Source organism: Molothrus aeneus, chromosome 2 (genome assembly GCF_037042795.1).
Source record: "Molothrus aeneus isolate 106 chromosome 2, BPBGC_Maene_1.0, whole genome shotgun sequence".
Taxonomy (NCBI): domain Eukaryota; kingdom Metazoa; phylum Chordata; class Aves; order Passeriformes; family Icteridae; genus Molothrus; species Molothrus aeneus.
The window spans coordinates 21,987,624-22,008,377 of NC_089647.1; the positions used below are offsets into that span (position 1 = coordinate 21,987,624).

Genomic DNA, 20,754 nt, shown 5'->3' on the forward strand with positions numbered 1-20,754 from the left:
ATGTCTGATTTACACACCACACTGTCTTTTTTTCAAGAGACTTTCAAAAACCCACTTTTTAAAAACAGTTTACATTGCTTAGAAACTCTAGTGCCAACACAGGCACAGGTAAGCCTGCATGCCTAGGTGGTGCCTCTTAGTATGTTTATAATTTCTCAAATACCTTATAAAACACAGATGGGTCTGTGCAGAAGCTTCTTTTAGCTAACAGTCAACCTACCAATTGTATTAGGTGGAAATCTTACTATTGCCTGTGTTCTTCAGATGTACTGCTGATGACAGAGTGGCTGCGAGGGGAAAAAGCAAAAGAAATGTCTGGGGCAGAGGGAATGTCAAAACCTCCAAAATCAGACCACAACAGGTCTCTTGCTGTATCTAGTCATTGATGTGGTCATTCTTCTGGTCATAAGAAAAGAGCTTGGTGTGTCAAGGCATGCAAAAAAAAAAACCAAAAACAAAGAGGTTTTTATGCAATGCAGACATATTATGGCTTCTGTGAAAATTCCCAACGCTGGTTGCAACTTCATGTGGCTCAGTGATACAGGACAAAATAAAATGGAAATAAACCTATCCACAGCATCTGCGTGTTTCCAAAGAACAATTTGATTTATTTATATCCCAGAAGCAAGAACAACCATAGAATTTTTCTGTAGAAAAAGCATCCTTGCAATGTCTCCCTTCTGGAGGTGCACATTCACTGGCAGATTTGAGGCCTCCCAGAGAATGAGTGAGATACAAAATACTTAATGAAATGAAGTCACATGGACTTTGGACACATGTAATTCCAGTAATGAAACTGTGCAGTGCTCCTTCTCATCAATGGCTAGAAGGGGCAAGCTGGAAGTAGTTGCCACTGGTCATGGTGTTGACACAGCTAGAGGCAAAAAGCAGAAAGAAAGGCTGGCTCATGACTTCTGCTTCAACCACTGGCTCTGCTGGTTTTCACCCATTTTTTGAGAAAAGTGTCTCTACGTGGAATACCTCTGTTAAGTGGAAGCCAAGGATCTCAGTGCCACAGGCTCTCAGGACAGCTACTGACCCACACAGGGCAGGTAAAGTTAGACTTTGTTTTTTCACAGCTCTTCATCTTTTTCATCTTTCTGGCACACAGACTTCTCTTTCAGGCTTATGTGATCTACGAGGAAAAAAATCTATAAGCAAGTTCCTAAAGCAAGCTCATTCTGCATGGGCCATATGGACTAAATGGTGTGACAAGAGTGACACTTGTTTGTCACTCTTCCTCAGTTTCCTTCCTGCTCTTCATAACTACTTGGGATTTGGTTTGATCGTCACAGTTATAGGTTTCTTCTTGAGATACACCTATGGGACTCCTCCTCTGAACCCTAGAGGCTCATGACAAATCTAGAAATCCTAAATCCCCCTGACTTGGGAAATGCAATGAGTCTTGTTTTCTGCCCTGTTACTCACCTAGGGCTGTGTCGCTCTTGCTCCATTTCCCTTTTTGGAAATGGCAGGCCTAGCCCTTTTTTTTTATTTTGCTCCTACTTAAATTCTTAGGATTGGCTTGAGTTTCAATTTATACAGATATCTTCCTGTCTTTAGTAATCTTTCTGTTTCAAAATTATATAATTGCTTTTCCCAAGACTCCTAGGATCTGGGTCTACACTCATATATCTGAGTATAAAATATTATAGCAGCACTGGACTATACCTTTTCTTTCATTCTCTGGATGTTCCTTTGGGAAGAAAGGAACATACAGGACTGAATTCTCTGGGAAGAAAGATTCAGTGAACAGTACACTGCATATATGAATTGTACAGTTATGAAGTCTTTATCCCCTGATTAATTCTGGCCAGGCCTTTATGAGGACTCAGCACTAAGAGAAAGGCAAAGACTACAAAACATTTACCACCAAATCTCAGACATGTCACTGCTTCAGGTTTTCAGATAAAATATTATCAACACTTTCTAGTATGAGAAAAATGTTAATCTAAATGAAAAAGTAAGCGAAAAAATATCAGGCTGAGGCAGATATTTACCACAGTAAATTCCAGCCCAAACTCATAATATTTGATAATATTATAAACCGAGACTTTTATAATGGGAACTGTTGCACACTCTTGAGAGTTGATTGTTCCCATCCTATCTACAAGCACTCACTCATGATTCTGCACAGGCTTGCCTAAAGCCTACTTGTGAAAAAAACATGGTATAATTTCACCAGACTAAAAGGATTTTTCTCCTACTCATGTTTCAGGGCATTCTTTTCTGGAATAAAGCTTTTAGCCTCTCTTTTTTAATCTAATCCCTTTTCAAAGTGACACATTTCACAAAGATAAAGGTTCTGAAGCCACTGCTATGACTTCCATTAGGCCCACTGCATGAAAGAAAAGGGTCCATGGATCAAGATGCCACACTCTGTAGCCTAACCTAAGTTCAGCCTTGTTCCAGATTTCAGACTTCCTGTTTTCTATTGAGCAGGTAATTGCATGTAGTTTTCTAACTATAATCCTATGCATATTAGAAGTGCTATTGTGAGAGTAAACATGCTGAAGATTAGGAGGTGCTTACCCAGCAAGGTATTGCTAACTTAGGATAAATAGAACAGAGCTCTCTGGAGAGCTGACACACTGAAAATATGGGGGTGGATTTTTCATAATCGTCTGATGGACAGATACACTCAGTAAAACTTAAAAGAACCTGTGGTCACAGATTTTCTCTCTTGCAAATAAGCATGTGTGGCAGAGTAAGATTTGAAACTTACTGATCTCTCTTTTGGTAATGGAAAGTTAGAAGAAATGGCTTGTTTTCTCACAAGAAGCTCCACCTACTCTTTGTTCACTTTGCACCTTTAGTGTGAACATACTACATACTACATCAAGATGATGATAGGAAAAAAATAGCAAAGAAAGTTATATGTTAAATGCACATTATTAAAGATTTGACAATTAGGCAGTTAGAAGCAGTAAGAAAAGGCCCAAACATTGCATAGCATATGTGCATTATTTTACAGTCAGTAATTAGTCAGAATGTGGCAGTGTACACAAACCACAGGGAAAGACTATGCAGAAAGAATTAACAAGGGACTTTGTTATTTTGACCATCTGTGGCTGGGCCTTCACTGGAATTACCTGCAGCTGAGGCAAATGGTTTCTGTAGGAGAAAAAGAAACTGCAGGGGAAACAGCTTTATTAGAAGATCTGGTGATAGCTTTTCACTTGCTTGACACTGACACCGTGCTGGAACTTGGAGTAGTGTCTTCTCCTGGTCTGAGGTGCGCTCTCTTTCCTCCCCCAAGAGAGTTCAAGAATGGATTATCTGCAAATGGGCAAAGCTCCAAAGTCTGTTTGTGGTCCTGTGGTATCCAGGGTGCGATGCTGAGCCTTGCTATCATTGAGAGAAGCAAAACTTGTAGCTGGGTTTGTAGAAAGGAGCTTTTAAAAGAGATGCCACTGTTTCTTTTCTCTCATGCTCTGGCTGGATACCCCCATCTGCAGTGATGATGTTACTGCTGCAATCTCAGCATGACAGGCCCTAGCAGGGAAGGACCAGAGCAACTTCTCTGCGGCGCTTGGAAATTTTGACCCAGACTAGTGATGGCTCCTGGCTGTACCAAGTTGCTTGGGCTCAAAGTTGAATGAAATGTTCAGTACAAGTACACTTGTTAATGAGGTGTGTCCTGACAGTGTGTGCAAAGCTCAACTGATTCAAGTCAGTTGAGTACCTTCCATTGTGCTATATTTGTTTTCCTACAGAAACTCACTCACCAGGGCTACTACAATATGTTTCTTTTATTTCTGCAAATAAGGGTGAGGTAAAGGCTAGGTTTGAAGAAGAAACAAAAGCAAAGATCCAATTAAAATAAATTCCAAGATTCTATATTTACATGGCTATTTCATTTGTCTCAAGTCTCAGGCTGTACACTTCATCAGAGCATTATTAGGAATGACTGTACCATAGAAAGTAATTCACTCAGGACTACATTCACCAGCATAATGCCAAGTGCTACATGAGTACAATATTTTGTTGCTGCATCATGAGTTGACATACAGAACAATTAAGCAGCTGGGTGAACATGGGCAAGAAATTATGTTCTTTTCACCTCCAAACTTTTCTCTGGTTCAAAAGTGGACTGAAAATTCCATTTCTCTTACATTTGCATGGGAATACATTTATTGATTAGCCTCCAGATATTTTTTAATCTGGTTATTCATATCTTGGTGCATGAGACTAGATAGATTTGCCAATGTTCTTTCTCATGTGTTTGTTACATGTAAAACCAAGGTAACGGTTCTAAAATATGCTCTCTATTCTTTAATCTCTATCTTATGAATCAGGCAAATAACAACACTTATCTTTAAGGGCAGACAGAGAGTTTAAACTAAGCCAAAACAGCACTTGATTAACTGTGGGGTTTTGGGGTTTTTTGTGGGATTTTTTTGTGAATTATTTTATTTTTGGGTGACTTCAGGGAAGATTCAAAGGTCTTTCTAAATGTTGAATCTGAATACTTAATTCTAAGGCATTTTTAGTTGAAGCAAATTGAGGCATTTATAAATTCAACATTAATCATAAGGGTATTTCCAGCTCTGCCGTTGTACATCAATGTCACTGTGCACTTATTTGCCCTTACTTTTCCAGCTTGTCCATAGGAAGGCTGTAGAAGATCATGCCAAAAGTCTTTAGAAGAACACATGCAACATTGCCTGCTCTCGTGCTGCCCAGAGCAGGTCCAGTCACTACCTTGGTTACACAGTCACTGCTAAAGCCCATGTTATCACTAGTGAGAGTGCTGCAGTGGCATGCATGAAACATCAAAAAGCCCTCACAGAAGTAAACTCAGTTAATTTCCTGGAGTGCACAATTTCTCTCACTTAAAATGTGCACCTTGTTTTCCCCAGAAAATGCTTTTGTTTTTCTGGATGATACCCAAATCTGGTATACCTTGTTGAAGGCATGTAACTCAGCCTGTGTCTCACTGGGCAGAGGCCCTAAGCAGCCACTTCGATCTGCAGTCTGCTCCAGAACAACTTCCTGTCCTCAACTTTACATGTCAGTAAAAAGCACAGTTTGATGCACATTGCTCTGAGCAGTTTCAGTTATGAGATTTTCTTAATATGAATCTTTTGCCTACCTTTTTTTTTTTTTTTTTGAGGAAATTCTCATTATGAGTGCCCGAACACAGAGAAATCATCAGTTTACATCAGGCCAAAAAGTCGCATAAGAGCAACTGGCATGCATGGATATGTAGCTGGAAACCTCTAGATTTGGGGCTTCTTGTTTTCCTAACAAAAGATGAACATTTTCCTAAGCTGCTTCCTGCCACTTGTTGCCCCAAAACCAAACCCCTATGACATTCATTTATTTTTCCCATTTCTTCCAAGAGCGGATGAAGAAAGGTCATTGTGACACTTTCTCTGCTGTGAGTTTGCAGTGTGACCTTGTGACAAGGAAATCTGAAGTCAACCCCCTGACTGGCCCTGTCCTTCTGGAAGACTTCCAATTCTTGTAGAATGCAGGCCAATATCATTATACTGTAGCTCCTGCAGTGAATATTCTTCTTTTACTTTTCCATTGAGCTGCTGATTAGCAGCTTGGTTCTGATGTGAGTGTCCAACAGCAGTGGGGACCACAATGCTAAGAAGCAATTGGTGTGCATTTCCCTGACCTCCAGCTCTGACAGCTCCTTGCTCCCAAACAGGTCAATCCACTTGGTCATGGATGAAATAGCAAGGGGCATCACTCTTGCCAACAACCTGAATTTGTTAGAACATATTTCCTTTAGTTGTTATTAGGGGGTTTTGGATAGTTTTTTGTTTGGGGTTCTTTTTTTTTACGTTTTATTTTGTTTTGGCTTTTTTTGAGGAAGATAATAGTTTAATACTGGTATATGTGAAAACAACAACAAAAACAACAAAAGACAAGTACCACAAAAAAATGCATGCATTTTTTTTCTGCTGTTGTGATTTAACCCTGGCCAGCAACTAAGCCCCCTGACAGCTACTTGCTTATTAACTACTTCCGCAGGTGGGATTGAACAGAAAATTGGAAGGGTAAAAATAAGAAAATTTGTGGGTTGAGAAGAAGACAGTTTAATATTAAAACAACATTGCATGTGTAGAAAAGCAAAACAAAGAATTCATTCACTACCTTCTACCAACAGGCAGCTGTTGAGCCCTCTCCAGTAAGGCAGGGATCCATCAGGCATAACAGTGGCTTGGGAAGACAAATGCCATAATGCCAAATGTCTCCCAGGGTGTGCTGCATGCTGATTAACAGCTGAACAGCAGTCATGGCTACAAACTCAATCTAGCACATTCCAACCAAATTTGTCATCATCATGTACTGAACACACCAGCAAGAAAGGCAGCAAGAGGAAGGAGAGATGCTCTAGTCTGCTCTGGGAGTTGCCCTGGAGCCTGTGCTGAAACTCTGACTCCAGAATGCTCAGGTTGTTGTATGCTCCCTCCTGCAGAAGGATTTGGGATGGCTTTGAGAGTAAATAGAACAAGGAGTAAGGGTAAGGCTTGTTACAGAACCCTGTGGACTCTGGTATGTGAATCTGATCTCTTTTACCCTCATGGAGGAAAGAGAGACCCTGACCTATTTGAATGGAAACTGTAACAAAAACTATGAGCTATTTTTCCTACGGGCTGGAGACCTGGTCAGTCTGGAGAAAAAGTAAAGAAACCCCGTAAGCGGAGCTCACAAAGAACATGTCCTGAATACCACGGACACTGGTGTCTGTGGCTGACCTAGGTCACATCTTTTGTTGGTATCTCTGAAACTGTGACCTGCCCTGGAGCCTTTGAAGAGAGGGAAGGGAGCTGATCCTCTCTGTGTGGTCCCTTTGTCTCTAACACAGCCTGTGAGAGCCAAGCAGAGCTGCGGCTCTGTGGACGGTCCAGCCTCAGAGTGAGCCTGCCAGCAGAGAAGCTCTGAGCACCAAGGTTTGCAGGGGCAGGTGCTCAGAGCTGCTCAGCTCCTGCACAGAGGAGATGGAGCTAGCACGAATTGCAGGCAGGCAGCTGATGAGAATTCAGACATCAGGACAGCTACAAGTACCAGCTAAAGTCCCTGTTGTTTTCTGCTTTCTGGCCTCCAGGTAGTTAGGTTACCATAAAGAATTAGCAGTATTTTTTTTTAGCTTCTGAATTGTTTATTCTTCTAGCTCTTAGCTCTGGGTGCATTCACATTGTGTGTCAGCTCTGCAGAATGCAGACTCTGCTGTGACCAAACAGCTCCATGTGTTAAAAGATTGACAGAAAGGAGCTGGGTCTGTAAATGTGAAAGGAGCAGTTTCATGGTGCTGAGCCAACAGAATCATTGTCTGCATCCTGCTGGTGTCCCGCAAAAACCTCCTCAGGCAGGGATTACAGCAGTGTATTGGCTGCACCAGGAAAGGGTGAGAGGCAGCAGGGCAGTGGTAGAAAACCTGCACAGGAGAGGGAGTGCAGTGATACAGCATTTCCTCTGAGGTATAAAGCTGGATAACTGTTGCATAGGTTACTGTGCTGAGGCTGAAAAGCAGGATTTTTTGATCTTCGATGTTTAGATGAGGGGTTTGGCCCTGACTCCTTCAGTAGCTGATTCAGATGTGAAATGAGGCTCACAAAGCTTGAGAGATGGGGTCAGGCCTGGGTAGAAGCAGTGAAGGAATAACAAAGATCTAGGTTGTGTTCCAGCTTTGACTTCTCTGGTCTCTGCCCTCTCCTCCTCCTTGCACTTGTCATGAAAACTAACTCAGCCTTAGACAAGTATTCTTCCATGGTTCAGAGGCTTAGAAATGGCAGTATGTCATCAGATGAACAATTCAACTCAAGGGTTCCTTTGTGACAGGACCTGTACGATGTGTTTAAATAAATTAACATTCAAGACCTGTGTTCTGTGGGCTGCAGCTCTCTGGATTATGCAAAGGGATAAATTAGAGTGAGCCTTAGATCTCAGGATTGGAATAATTTCTGTGCTTCATGTAGCACAGAAATAACTGCTCAAGCTCAAAAAGATTCTCTCTTTTTTTTTTTTTTTTTTTTTTGTTTTTGCAGCTGGTGGTGAAACACTTCGAAATTTTTATTGCAAAAATGAGACTTGTTCAAATTTATCTTCAGTCCTGTGTGGGATCCTCCTGGGTCCTCCTGGGAAAGCTGCTGCTCAATTACTAGACACAAACATTTTTTCTTGATTTTTTTTTTCTAGAAGACATGCTGCTTAAATACTAGAATACAAGGTACCTGAAATGGAATGACTTAATTTAATACAACATGAGTTAATTCCCAATTGCATATATGTTAGATTTGACCTTATACAGAAAGATTGATACTTGCATGCATGGTAACAGCACCTGTAGTTGCACTAGAGAGAGGATGGAAGACAGAGCTGACAGGGTTGGGGAGGATCCAGCTTGCAAGCTGTGCATCTGCACAATTACACTGGCTGCACTGTAAATGTTCGCTTCCTTCTTCTGAGAGCTCTGGTTCTTGCTGAGTTCTTGCTGCAGGCCACATCACTGACACATAACAGCACTTTCTTTCATCTTTGCTCAAGCCCAGACACCTCTGCAGGTGGGAGCTGCCTTGGTTTGCACCAGTTTGACATTTTCCTAGGAAACAAGACACCAACATCGTAAATGTGAGGACAAGGCTGTTCTTAGAATGCAGTTTTGGTTTCTAGGAGTGTAAAAACAGAATTCCTCCCTTTTATTTGTTAGAGAAACCCAATACCATAAGGCTTCATGTCTGTGGTCTCACATGAGCATGACCAGAGCTGGCCATGCTCCAGCCAGCACCCAAAGGAGAGATGCCAAGAGCCCTGGCACAGAGTGGAGCTAAAGTGTGACTCAAAGACAGCAGTTAGTTCTGCCTCTGTGGTGTTTGCAGAGGGATTCGGGGCAGCAACTGCACCTTGTGCCAGAGGCCAGCTTAGACAGACTAATCAGCCAAGCTGCCAGAAATCCCCAGTAGTTACAACAGCAGCAGACCTGTTCAGCTCTCATGCAATACTTCCTGCCCTTCTATACTGCCTTCCTTGCCTTCCCTGGCTTTCTTTGCCTAGCAAAAAAGAGGCCAAAAGACTGGCTCTGAGCTCAGATGGGTATTTTGCTGCTTCTTTAATCTTCATAGCCTGGCAATGTTTATTCAGATCCCTCCATCAGGTGGAAAACCCCTAACCATTCCCTTTTTATTTTTTCTTCTGAATGATTTATGGCAGCAGGAAGAGCCAGGAAGAGCCAGACTTCCCTCCCTCCCTGTCTGCGTCAACTGAGCTGTTCCGGTCCTCGGGCAAAACTCCATGAACATGTGCAGGACTGATGGGTTTGGGACAGACTGAGCTGACTGTGCATGCCATTAATTAGTACCAGAAGTCCTTCTAAGCTCCTCTGGACTGGCCAAAGGGGTTTATGTGTATTGTGTCCCATACATACCTATTAAAGAAGATGTAGTAGAGCTCAAAAGCATCCAGCAAGAACAGGAGACTCATAAGGCTGATAAGGCTGATGACACAGGGAAGAAAGAATCCAATCTTCTCTAAGGAGAAACAGATGCTCTTTTAGGTACATCTCACAGACCCTGTTTCCCTTCTGCCTCTGTCAGGATGGCATCTCCTGGACAGTACGCTCTGTGTGCTGTACTTCAGAGGATGACCTAAGACAGCTCGAATACAGTGCCAGACACACAACTGGGAAGAAACAACATCCCCCCAAGTCCTCGATGGAGGAAGCTTGTCTTTCACTGTATGGCCATTCCTACCCACAGCACTACTGCAGGCTTTGCATGTGCATCCCAGCAAATCTCAGCTCTCATTCTCTTCCAGATGAGTATTTCAGTCAATTACCTATGGCTGCACACAACTTCCCAGCCACATCTTAAGCTTCAGCCTCTAAAGCCTTCACCTGCCAGCCCGCTTTGAGAGCTGTAAACTGGCTTTCAGTCTTTCTGTCACAACCCATGTGAAACCAAACAATTAGCAACGTGTAATGGCACCAATGGATTACAATACATAGATCTGGATGATCGTACCATTGAAACATTTGTGTGTCATGACCTTCTGAATTAACCCCACCTTTCCATTCATCCCTGGAGGCGGATGGCAAATCCACTGCATCCATCTTTCCTAAAACTTCACAAAGGGTTTTACAGTTCTGACACTACCTGTGTTTATCCTTCCCCCTCCCAGCAAATTTCTTACTGGAAACTCAGCTGCCACATTTCCTGCTGCAATCCTGCCAGTGCCACTCATGTTTGCTTGGTACATGAACAGAGGGCTGAACAGGGCTCTGAACACAGAAAGCACAAAGGGAAGCTCACCTGAGGGACAGCAGGATATGGACTGGCTCCAGTTCCCAGCTGGGTGGGACACCATGCAGGTGGTCACATTGGTGACATTGGTGCTACACGCTGTGAACTTGCTGAGAACAGTCACTGTCCCGTTGTCGTAGCACTTCTCCTCTGCAGTGGAGCTGCCCTCTGGGACCCAGGAGAGCTGAGCCGGCGGCTTCCCTGCCGCTGCCTCACACACAGGGCTGCCCTGCTCATCACAGGACAGGCTCAGCCTCGGGGGAGCTGCAAAGCACCAGCAAGGGGACATGCATGGAGCTAGTTTGGAACAGCTGGGATGGGCTGTTCTTGTCCTCTGCCCAAAATGAACCCAAACTAAACCCAGTGAAAAGAGGAAAATAAGGCTGGGGCTGTCATCCCATCCCATCCCATCCCATCCCATCCCATCCCATCCCATCCCATCCCATCCCATCCCATCCCATCCCATCCCATCCCGTTCCGTCCTATCCCGTCCCATCCTATCCCATCCCATCCTATCCCATCCCATCCCATCCCATCCCGTCCTATCCCATCCCATCCCACAACACGGGCCCAAAACACACGAGACAAAGAAGAGCTCTCTTTTTCCCTTTTGCCCAACTCTCCCGCATCCAGTTGAGCCTCATCACAGCCATTCATATTCTCTGTGTGTACATGGGAAATTGCTTCACACCTGTCACTTCTAACTAGACAGTGGAAAAAGGGAGCAGCAGAAGGGAGAAGAGTTATGGGAAATAAGGAGAGAGGAGACACAGAGATACTCCCAATGAAATGCATGAGTTTGTCCCAGCAAGAATCACAGAATCACAGAATAGCTTAGGTTGGAAGGAACTTTAAAGATGCTCTAGTTCCAACCACCTTGCCATGCAAAGGGACACCTTCCACAAGACTGGGTTGCTTCAAGTCTCACTGGTCTTTAACACTGGGATGTCAACAGCTTCTCTGGACAATCAGTGTTCCAGTGGCACTATCCTCACAATACCAAATAGCTTCCTAATATCTAATCTAACCTTACCCTCATTAGTCTAATTTTTAAAAAGCTCCCTTTTGCACATTCCTTACCCAGCACAGTCAGGTGGTACCTTGTGTGGAAATTCCCTTCTGTTGTTGCCGCTTCACAGCTGTAATTTCCCTCCTGGGCTAGCCCCACTTGCCGTATCCCAAGGGCAGGAGGCAGACCTGCTCTGAATATCCAGTTTATGTTGTCACTACAGGTTGTTCTGTGTGTCTCGTTCGTATCAACCCTGTATACCAAGGTGCACAGGCCTCCAGCCTTGGGGGTTATTGTCCATGTTAGCATAGTTATATTTCCTTTGAGAAAGCAGGTGAGAACTGAGCTGTTACCTACAGTCATCACTAACACTGAGGAGTTGTTCCCTGAGGAGAAAAAAAAGAGAACGTGTGAGAGGGAGCCCAGGAGTTGTGGTCTGGACTTCACAGGGAAATGTCTGCAGTGCTACAAACAAGCGTGAGGCCATGGCTGTGCTCATCTGCATGTTGTCTGTCATCTCTTCCTACAGCTGTGGATTATGGAGCCAATGGCCTGTCATGGCCAACCCCTGCAATACAAATTTCCCACTGAGGATCATCTTAGTGGATAAGACTGGATACTGGAGGAGGACCCTACTCCTGCCCATTGTCTTCAGCGGTTCCGCATCCAAAGGCTGTGCTTGTGTGAGCAAATCCTCCAGTGGGTTGCTCACAGGACCTAAAATACAGGAATATGACTGTTGCATCTGGCCACATGACAGTGGCTTTTCTCTCTAACCGTTGCTGCCAACAAAATAAACAACTTTTACTTCTGCATTCATATGAAATCCCATACAGTGGGATTTGGCCTTATCTACACCTTTCAGGCATTACACAGGTGCACATAACACTGGTGGAGCTTTGTGGGGGAGGGAAGGATTTTGCCTCATGTCTCAGGGTTTTCTTATATGTGCATTAGTGTTGCCTACATGTACAAAGGCAGCCTCTTTTGTGAGGCACTTGTGAGACTGAGAGAAAAAAAGAGTCTGAGGTGCAGGTTGTAATCCAGTGTGAAGAGTAGCTGAGAGAATGGGACTTTTGTGTCCTCTGGCTTCTGCTGAAGTTAAAAACAAGCAATTCCTAGATTTCACAATGTTTGTGAATGAAACCTCGCAGTTATTGGGTTTATAGGAATAATACCCATAGCTGTAGTCCAAACAAACCTCTCTTTATCACTTCACTCATTTCCTCTTTTAGCTGGTGGCCATTAAACTTTGGGACAGTAAACCACTGATCTCTCGGTTCTGTGTGTCAGTGGTGGAAAATTAGTTGCTCTTTTCTTTGGCTGAGTAATGGTTTTAGTGACAGTCTGAAAGCTGTGTATGAGGAGAAAATCTCTCAGGTTTCCTTTTCCCTCAACATCACTGCCCTGTACAGCAGAATCAAAGTGTGAAAACATCCACCCCACTTTTGTTCTGGACATAGGCTGTCCTTTTAATGTAGTCAAGCACAGGTGACAATTTCTGCCCTGATGCTCCAAAGCTTCTAGTAACCAATTTCCTTGATTATAGTGGTGACAGATTAAATAGTTGAGGTGTCCAGGGCATTCCCCTGGAGAGAAAACCCATTCATGTTTGCTGCTAGATGCAGAGATCCTCAAGAGACTCAAGATCACTTTGTGACCTGTTCCACCTGTGCTAACAAAAGCAAACTAGAAAAAGAACCAGGATTTTGATTAATTAACGTAGATCAAGGAGGGAAAAGGATTATAGCTGCATTCTCAGATCCCATATTTTTGGAATTTGCTCTTCCAAGTCTTACTGAAACTTTCATTCTGAGCCTTGTGTCATAAAATCTCATGATACCTCACTTGTCAGCACAAGTCACTAATACCTAAGAGTAGAGCTTGACAGGGTGATCATACTGATCATAAAACCTCACATCAATTATGTTTGTAATAAATTTGTTAATTATAATGAAAAATATTATAATCCAAGAAAATCATTATCAGTTTTCAACAAAGAATTGAAAAGCCCAAGTTCAGCACATTATTTATTGGTTGACAACTGAAAAAAATCTATTTGCAGCTAGAAATGTTTTGATTTCCAGATTATTGGTTTTTCCATCAAAAAGTCCCTTCAGCAATTTGTAAAGATCCCTTCAACCAGGCTTTTCTTTCCCAAAGCAGAGTTGAGTACATATCATTCTGATACCCTGCCTTTTCCTCCCCTGCCCTTAACAGAGAGATGGTGCCAAAGTACCATCAATACCTGTAGTTCCTGTGACTGCAGCGATAGTGAGAAGGACAATGGTGCAAATGCTCTTCCTGACAACTTTCAAAGTAGGTCTTGCTTTTGTGGATGAGAAGGCTTTCTTGCACTGCCCAGCTTGATGTGAGCTCCCCAACATTCCTGCCAGTGATCCTGAAGCCAGAGCCACTGTTCTTCCTCTGCTCCTGAGAGCCCCACAGTGCAGCTACAAAGAGCTGGTTCTTCTTCCTAGCATGAGCCTTTCTCTGATGAGAATTGGTGAGCAGAGAGGAAGTGGTATTTGTATTTGCTCTCTTCCCAGTGGCCTTCAAGCCCACTGTCCCCAGTGTTACTGTGGGATGACAAAGTCTACAGCAGAACTTGCACAAAGCCTGACCAGTGTGATTTTTCATGTTTCACTTGGATCTTGCGGTTAACAAAATTTTTAACACAAGGCTCTCATCTACATTTGGCAGGATTATTGGCACAGATCAATTATGACATCTGGCAGCTCAAGCTAGGGACCTCAAAAGAGGGTCCAGGAACAAAGACACTCCTGAGCAATTATACCCTTACAATTTGATTCCCTATCCCTCACATGACAGTCTAGACCCAGAGCCACATTAGGGTCTAGGATCTTCTCACTCTTTACTGGCTCTCTGTTCCATTACCAAGTGGTTGCTACATGATCATCTTCACATCCTCCTACATCAGTGTCAGTGTCAGGATTTGGGTCAGCCTCATAGTCCTTGTTGTAATATGGCTGTTACAGTTCATAGTACAGAATCATGGAACCAATTAGGTTGGAAAAGACCCCCAATATCATCGAGTCCAACCTGTGACTGATCACCACCGTGTCAGCTACACCATGGCACTGACTGCCATGTCCAGTGGTTTCTTCAACACGTCCAGGGACAGTAAGTCCACCACCTCCCTGGACAGTCCAATTCAATATCTAATCACCCTTTCTGTGAAGAAATTCTTTGTGATGTCCCCTGGCACAGCTTGAGACTATGTCCTCTTGTCCTGTGGCTTGTTGCCTGGGAGAAGAGGCCAATCCCCACCTGGCTACAACCTCCTTTCACATACTTAAAGAGTGTCGTGATCGGCGGAGGAATTGCTTCACACAATATGCGTGAACAGCAAATCCCAAAGTTTATTGATAGCTCACACATATTTATATTGGTGTTAATGAAGCTTATACATATTGCAAAAGCTGAGCTCATTATTGGTTAAAGCACACTTAGATCAACCACGCCTACTTCTATGCTCTAATGATTATTTTGTTTCTATGTTTACATTCTTATAGCTACTCTACCTAGGCTATCTTCATTTTCTGGCAAACGATTTTCTCCCCCATCTTCCTGTTTCAGCGAAGGTCACCATGACCTCTGTCAGTGATTGGACACTGGTTACTTAATCCCCAGCTTGTTTCCCCTATCCTTATCCAACGGTATCACATCGAAGTGGCCTTTCTCAGCTAGCCAATTATCCACAAAGCTCTCCACAAAAGAGAGTGATAAGGTCACCCCCAAGTGTTTTCTTCTCCAGGCTAAACAACCCCAGCTTCCTCAGCCTCACAGAACTTACTCTCCAGAGCCTTCACCAGCTTTGCTGCCCTGGTCTGGACACACACCAGGACTCAATCTATGGGCTGGCCACTCTTGCTATTAATATTAAAGTAATATTTAAGCTCCTAGGTTTACCAGGCATAACTATCTTGAATATTCAGATTATTATCTCCACATTTCACTACAATTCATCTTTGATTTACACAACATATTTGTATAGTTCAGATAAAGCTCAGTTTCCAGCCTAACAACACTGTGTATTTCAAGCAAACACCTATTTCAAATAACATAAAATTTTCAACACTCACATAAGAATTTTATCATTGAATTAGGGGAAGGATATTTTTAGTTAACCACTTTAAGTATGTTCAACATAGTAAAAGCAAAATCTCTTGAAAAAAATTCCTCAACACAGGTTCTGCCCCAGCATCGTGTGGTTTAGCAGTGAAGTGCAACAACCATTACTCATTATTCAAGGCAGGTCCAAGATGCAAAGATCACATGTAGATCCCTGTGATGTGAGACATACCATAGTTTCAACCATACAGTCTGTGGGTAAGGTAGTTCAAAACTACCTGGCAGAGGCAGCATGAAATAATGGTCCAAGTCATGAAAATCAGAAGATTTTAGGGTCCTAATCACTGGGGGTTTAATTGGGAGCAACAGACCCAGGCACCTGGAGAATGTTAGGGTCATTTTAGAAACTAAGGCAGGAAAACTGATAAATGGGGAGAATTCTTTTCAGTATGATGCAACCTAGTCTGGTTATTTTGGGGAAAGGCTTAATGGTTTTGGGTCTGGGGCTTTTTGATAAAGATTCTGCCTCATATCTGATTTTCAAAGTGATAGCTGGAAAATCATGTTGGTATTTCTTTAATTAGCCTTTTGGGATTTGAGTCTCTGGATTACAGTCTGTCCACAACACAGAAACTTACTGCATGACTGTGGACAGTGGAAAGGTTGTCCGTGGGTGATTTAGCAGAGGAAGGACTGCTGGGAGGTTTTTGGTTTTCAAAGCCCAAACTCTCAGTCCGACACTCAAGCTGGAGCCAGACAGCATGGCAGTATTGTTTCAAGAAGACCACTGCTGTGTCCCAGGCAGTGGATCCAAGCAGCTGTGCTGCTGGACCTGCTGGTTCTCCAACCACCTCCCGCACAGCCCTGGAGCTGGTTTCAAGTGTCCTTCACTGTTAGGTTGTTTCGGTTTCAGCTCAGAAGGCTTCTGAGACCCTGTTTTAGTTGAATTCATAGCTCATAGTCACCATGACATCCTGTTTCCTTTATGTTGTTTCTGGCTCTGGACGTACCTCCACGAGAGTGACTCAGCCTCCCCCTGCACCCCCCATAACAAATTCTAGTTTTAGCTGCCATCCTGGACGTTTCAGAGCAAGCTCCTAGCAGTCATTAATGATTCAGGCCCTGAAAAAGCAGAGTTTTGCAAAGATTGGCTTCATGCTGCTGCTGCTGTGCCTGCTGCTACTAGGGTTTTTGTCAGACGCATGTTATAGCTGTGCTTTCTTCTCCATCTCCTGGTCAAAGTAAGCAACAGCATTCACCTTGAAAAGTTCTTTTTCTTTTCACCTAACAGTCAAAAACCCCAAAACATTTAACTTTCAGTGTCACTGTGATATTTTCTGAAAAATCCCTTTGCCAGGATTTCTTCTCCTAGGAAGTTGAGAAGCCTCAGAGAAAAATGTAAATAATAATTTTCTGATTGCTTCTCTTTGTGTTTTGCTGCTTTGGAATGTGGTAGGTGATTCTTTCATTGGTTCCATGTGAATTGTGTTTTCTTAATGACCAATCACAGCCAGCTGTGTTGCTCTCTCTGAGTCTGTCACAGGTTTTTATTATCATTCTTGTCTAGCCTTCTGATGTCTCTCTTTCTCTCTTTCTTTAGTATAGTTTTAGTACATTATAATATAATATAATATAATATAATATAATATAATATAATATAATATAATATAATATAATATAATATAATATAATATAATATAATTGTAATATAATATATCAGCCTTCTGAGAACTTGGAGTCAAATTCTCATCTCTCACCTCATCCTGGGGACCCTCACAACACCACAAACCCTTCCAGAGATGTTAATTGGGTTTTCTCCAATACTGATGTTATAAGTTTGGGTCCAGGAGAAAAAAAAGCCCAACAAATTTAACACAGATATTGAAAAGAGAATTTCAGTTCTGTAAAACCGGTGGAAATGACTCTTCAGCTGTGGCTAGCAGTGTTAGCTGCCACATGAATAATAATGACTCTCTTTGATTTCTTTACTAAAGAACCTTTAAAAAAGCATTTTCCACTAATGTGTATAATGAGTATTTTAATTGTTTAACTATTTTTTGTTAAAGTCTCAGAATATCCAGCCCTTGAGACATCTGTGGCTTTGATTTCCTTCTTGGGACTAGAGACACTTCACTCTGCCCCCAATTGCATAATTTGCATAGAGGAAAATGCAGAGCTTCTTAGCATTTTATACAAATAATTTTGCCTTTAAAATTCCATATCCTAGTAGCTCTAGTTCCTAAACCACCTTCCAAGTGAAAAAAAGATAAGATGTACTTTAAGGGGAAGCACAGATTCAGACACAGTCAGTAGTGCTGTTAATGTCACAAAAGAAAGCAGGCAGGCTGGTGTGTTCACCCTGTCTTTTCCAGCGTGCTTCCTGGTGACAACATTTGGTCCACGTTTCCCTTGAGGGAAATGAAACTCAAGAACTCGGCTAGTTTTGGTTCACAGGACCTAAACCAACGGTCCCAATGCACCTCACTGCTCTCCCAGAACTCCATCTCTCCAGCTGGTCTCACAGCTACTCTTCTCTGACACAGATCTGAAAGGAATGATGATTTGACCTGTCTCACAATGCTGGGATAGACAAGATCAGACCAGACAAGACAACTGGGGTTGCCACTTCCTTCCAGCTCTGTGCTCTTGACTATTGTTTGGGATTTAGGTCAGTGTCAATGGTTATAGATCCCTCTTTCAAACTTCAGAGGAATGATTGTCAGAGTTTTTAATGTGGACTAAATTACTTTTGTAGCAATTCCCTAACACTTGAACTACATAACCAGCAACTGAAAAGAGACATCTGCTGCCACAGACATGAGCTATAGGCAATGTCAGTGTAAATGCCTGATGTTTGGCAATAACATGCACAATAAAAGGCAGAGTCTTTCAGAGGAGATACAAAACAGGCTTAAATGTTGGTTATTTACCAGCTCCATCCATAGTAACCTGCCATCTTCCATCTCCATACGATCTGCCCCAGAGAACCTAAACTGCAGTTTGGTCCAACAAAAAAACAACACCTTCTACTGAAATGTACAGTTCCAGTCTCCAGGTTTTAGATATGGTATTAGTGGATGCTCTCTGCTAAAATTACAAGTACTCAAAAGGTCCTATACCACCTTAATTTGTTCCTTTTACCTATATAGTCACATTTAAAAAAGACTTAATTAGTGGCTGGGACCCTGGCCAGTGTACTGGGCACCTCTGTTCTCAGCATCACACCTACAGATGTGGTGTTAAATGGGCTGATAAGTTTCTCTGTGCTGCAGAACATGTGCCTGGCAGGGGTAACTATTGCAGGGTGCTTTGAAGCAGGCAAGTCTGCTGCCCACAGCTGTGAGCTGTGTGGGACTCTGAGGCAAAAGTAGCTGAAAGCACTTGTTATGCTTCATGTGTCACAATTTGGCACAGAAATGAGGAAATCTACCTGCTGGTGTGGTTATGAACATGTCTCTCTCTGGCCAGTGATTTTTTTCTGTTAATAGAATCACGACAGATTTCAATTCAATTAAATTGCTGCTTTAGTACCCCCCCAAAAAGGATTAGAAGTGTTCCTGAAGTAATTCTTGAAAGTTTAGCCTTTTTTTCCCTGCATTTATAACTATTTGTGCCACAGGCAGTGACAGGACAGAAGCCTGTCCTGTATAAATAAAAGTCATCTCTAGATTTATTTGGGAGCACTCTTCTAAGTATGCATGTATCAGCCAGTGATTGCAATCTGTCCTAAGCTATGCACATTTGAGCTCTGTCTTGCTGTAAAACAAAGCAGGTTTTAAGAGGACTTAATTTACAGGACTGAGGTAGAATACAGGGGTTTTTCCCTAGGTTTACCCTATTAACCTTTCACTGTTAAGCACTTTCACTGATCATAAATTTGAGAAGCAGCTTGTGGATTTCAGTAGAAGTTTGTCTTACTAGAAAATATTCAAAGCTATCTCTGAGAAGCATGTATGTTGTTAGCGGCCCTTAAGGGATTCTTAAGGGATCAAAGTTCTCTCCCTATAGTTTTGTAACTGAGCTCAATACAAAGAAAGTAGGATATAGCCTCTGTTATCTTCTAATGGTCCTTCCTGGCCTTGAATCTATTCATTGTAATAATGGAACCATCCAGACTAACAGGGCTTTAAACAGAGGGCTGTGACTACAGAAGGAAAAGGGGTCTCTGTCTCAAAGGAAAGGCAGTGTTACACAGGATGTCCAGGCTGGCCTGGGTGTAAGGTTGAACATCAGGATATTTTCACATATTACTTTTATGAAGATACTGATGAAGTTTACTTTCATTTGATAGTGTTAAAATTACAGTACTTTGAAATGTTTCAAGGACATACATTTATTTCTGTGGTTTTACAGCCCTATGAACTGTAGTCATGAAGGAGAACAATGTAAAAAGCTTTATGTGTATTTTTTGATAGGAAAACAGCACTCTAAGACATATCAATTAAGTAGTAAAACTTCAGGGGTCTTCTTACTATAGTGTGAACACAGGTGACAACAGTTTTATGGTTGCATTGGGTTTATTTTATTCAAAATAAAACTGACCTCTACATAGTTATCCTTGAAAAAATGTTTTGGTGGTTGTTTTTGGTTTTTTTTTTCCCTGAAACAACTTAATTTTTTTACTTATCAGAAGAGCACTTGGAAAACTGGGGGCTGCACCTGGGAGGTGGACAGTGCTATAGGACAGGGCTGCTTTGCCCTACTCCCTGGCCAAACAGGGCATCAGCACATGGAGCCCTCAGCAGCTTGACAGTGTGGCTGGGCTTGGCCTGAGAACACACATAAGAAGACACAGAGCTGAAAAGATGATACAAAACTGGGAGGAGCTGTTAACTCGCTCAAAGGCAGACGTCCTGCAGAGAGACCTCGATAAATTAAAGGACTGGGCAATCGCCAGCTGTATCAAGTTCAGCAAGGGAAAGTGCCAGACTCTGCATCTTGGATGGGGCAACCCTGAATGTATGGACAGACTGGGGAATGAGTTGGAAAGCAGCACCATGGAAAGGGACCTGGAGGTCCTGGTTGATGGAGAGTTGAACTTGAGCCAGCAGTGCCCTGCAGCCAGGAGGGCCAGCCCTGTCCTTGGGGCATCAGGTCGGCATCACAGCCGGGCAGGGGAGGGGATTGTCCCACTCTGCTCTGAGCTGGGGCGGCCTCACCTGGAATATTGTGTGTAGCTCTGATCACAACATAAGGAGGGTATAAAGCTGTTAGAGAGTGTCCAAAGTAGTGTAATGAGGATGGAGAAGGGGGAAGCTGTATGAGGGGTAGCTGAGGTCATTTGGGCTGTTCAGCCTGGAGAAGACTGAGGGAGACCTCATCGCAGTCTAGTTCCTCATGAACAGGAGGCACAGGCACTGATCGCACTCTGTGCTGACCAGTGACACGACCCGA

The 20,754-nt window shown here is 42.9% G+C and overlaps 1 protein-coding gene across 1 annotated transcript; it reads right to left on the reverse strand.

Annotated features, from left to right (window-relative positions):
* Window positions 1–816: 816 nt before the first annotated feature.
* On the reverse strand, window positions 817–13,652 carry LOC136571372 (cell surface glycoprotein CD200 receptor 1-B-like). Its single transcript, XM_066571751.1, has 5 exons — window positions 13,514–13,652; window positions 11,337–11,651; window positions 10,266–10,520; window positions 9,383–9,485; window positions 817–874 (listed from the first exon to the last, which is right to left on the reverse strand). Exons 1-5 carry the CDS (start codon window positions 13,650–13,652, stop codon window positions 817–819), a joined length of 870 nt encoding a protein of 289 aa, XP_066427848.1.
* Window positions 13,653–20,754: the final 7,102 nt, after the last annotated feature.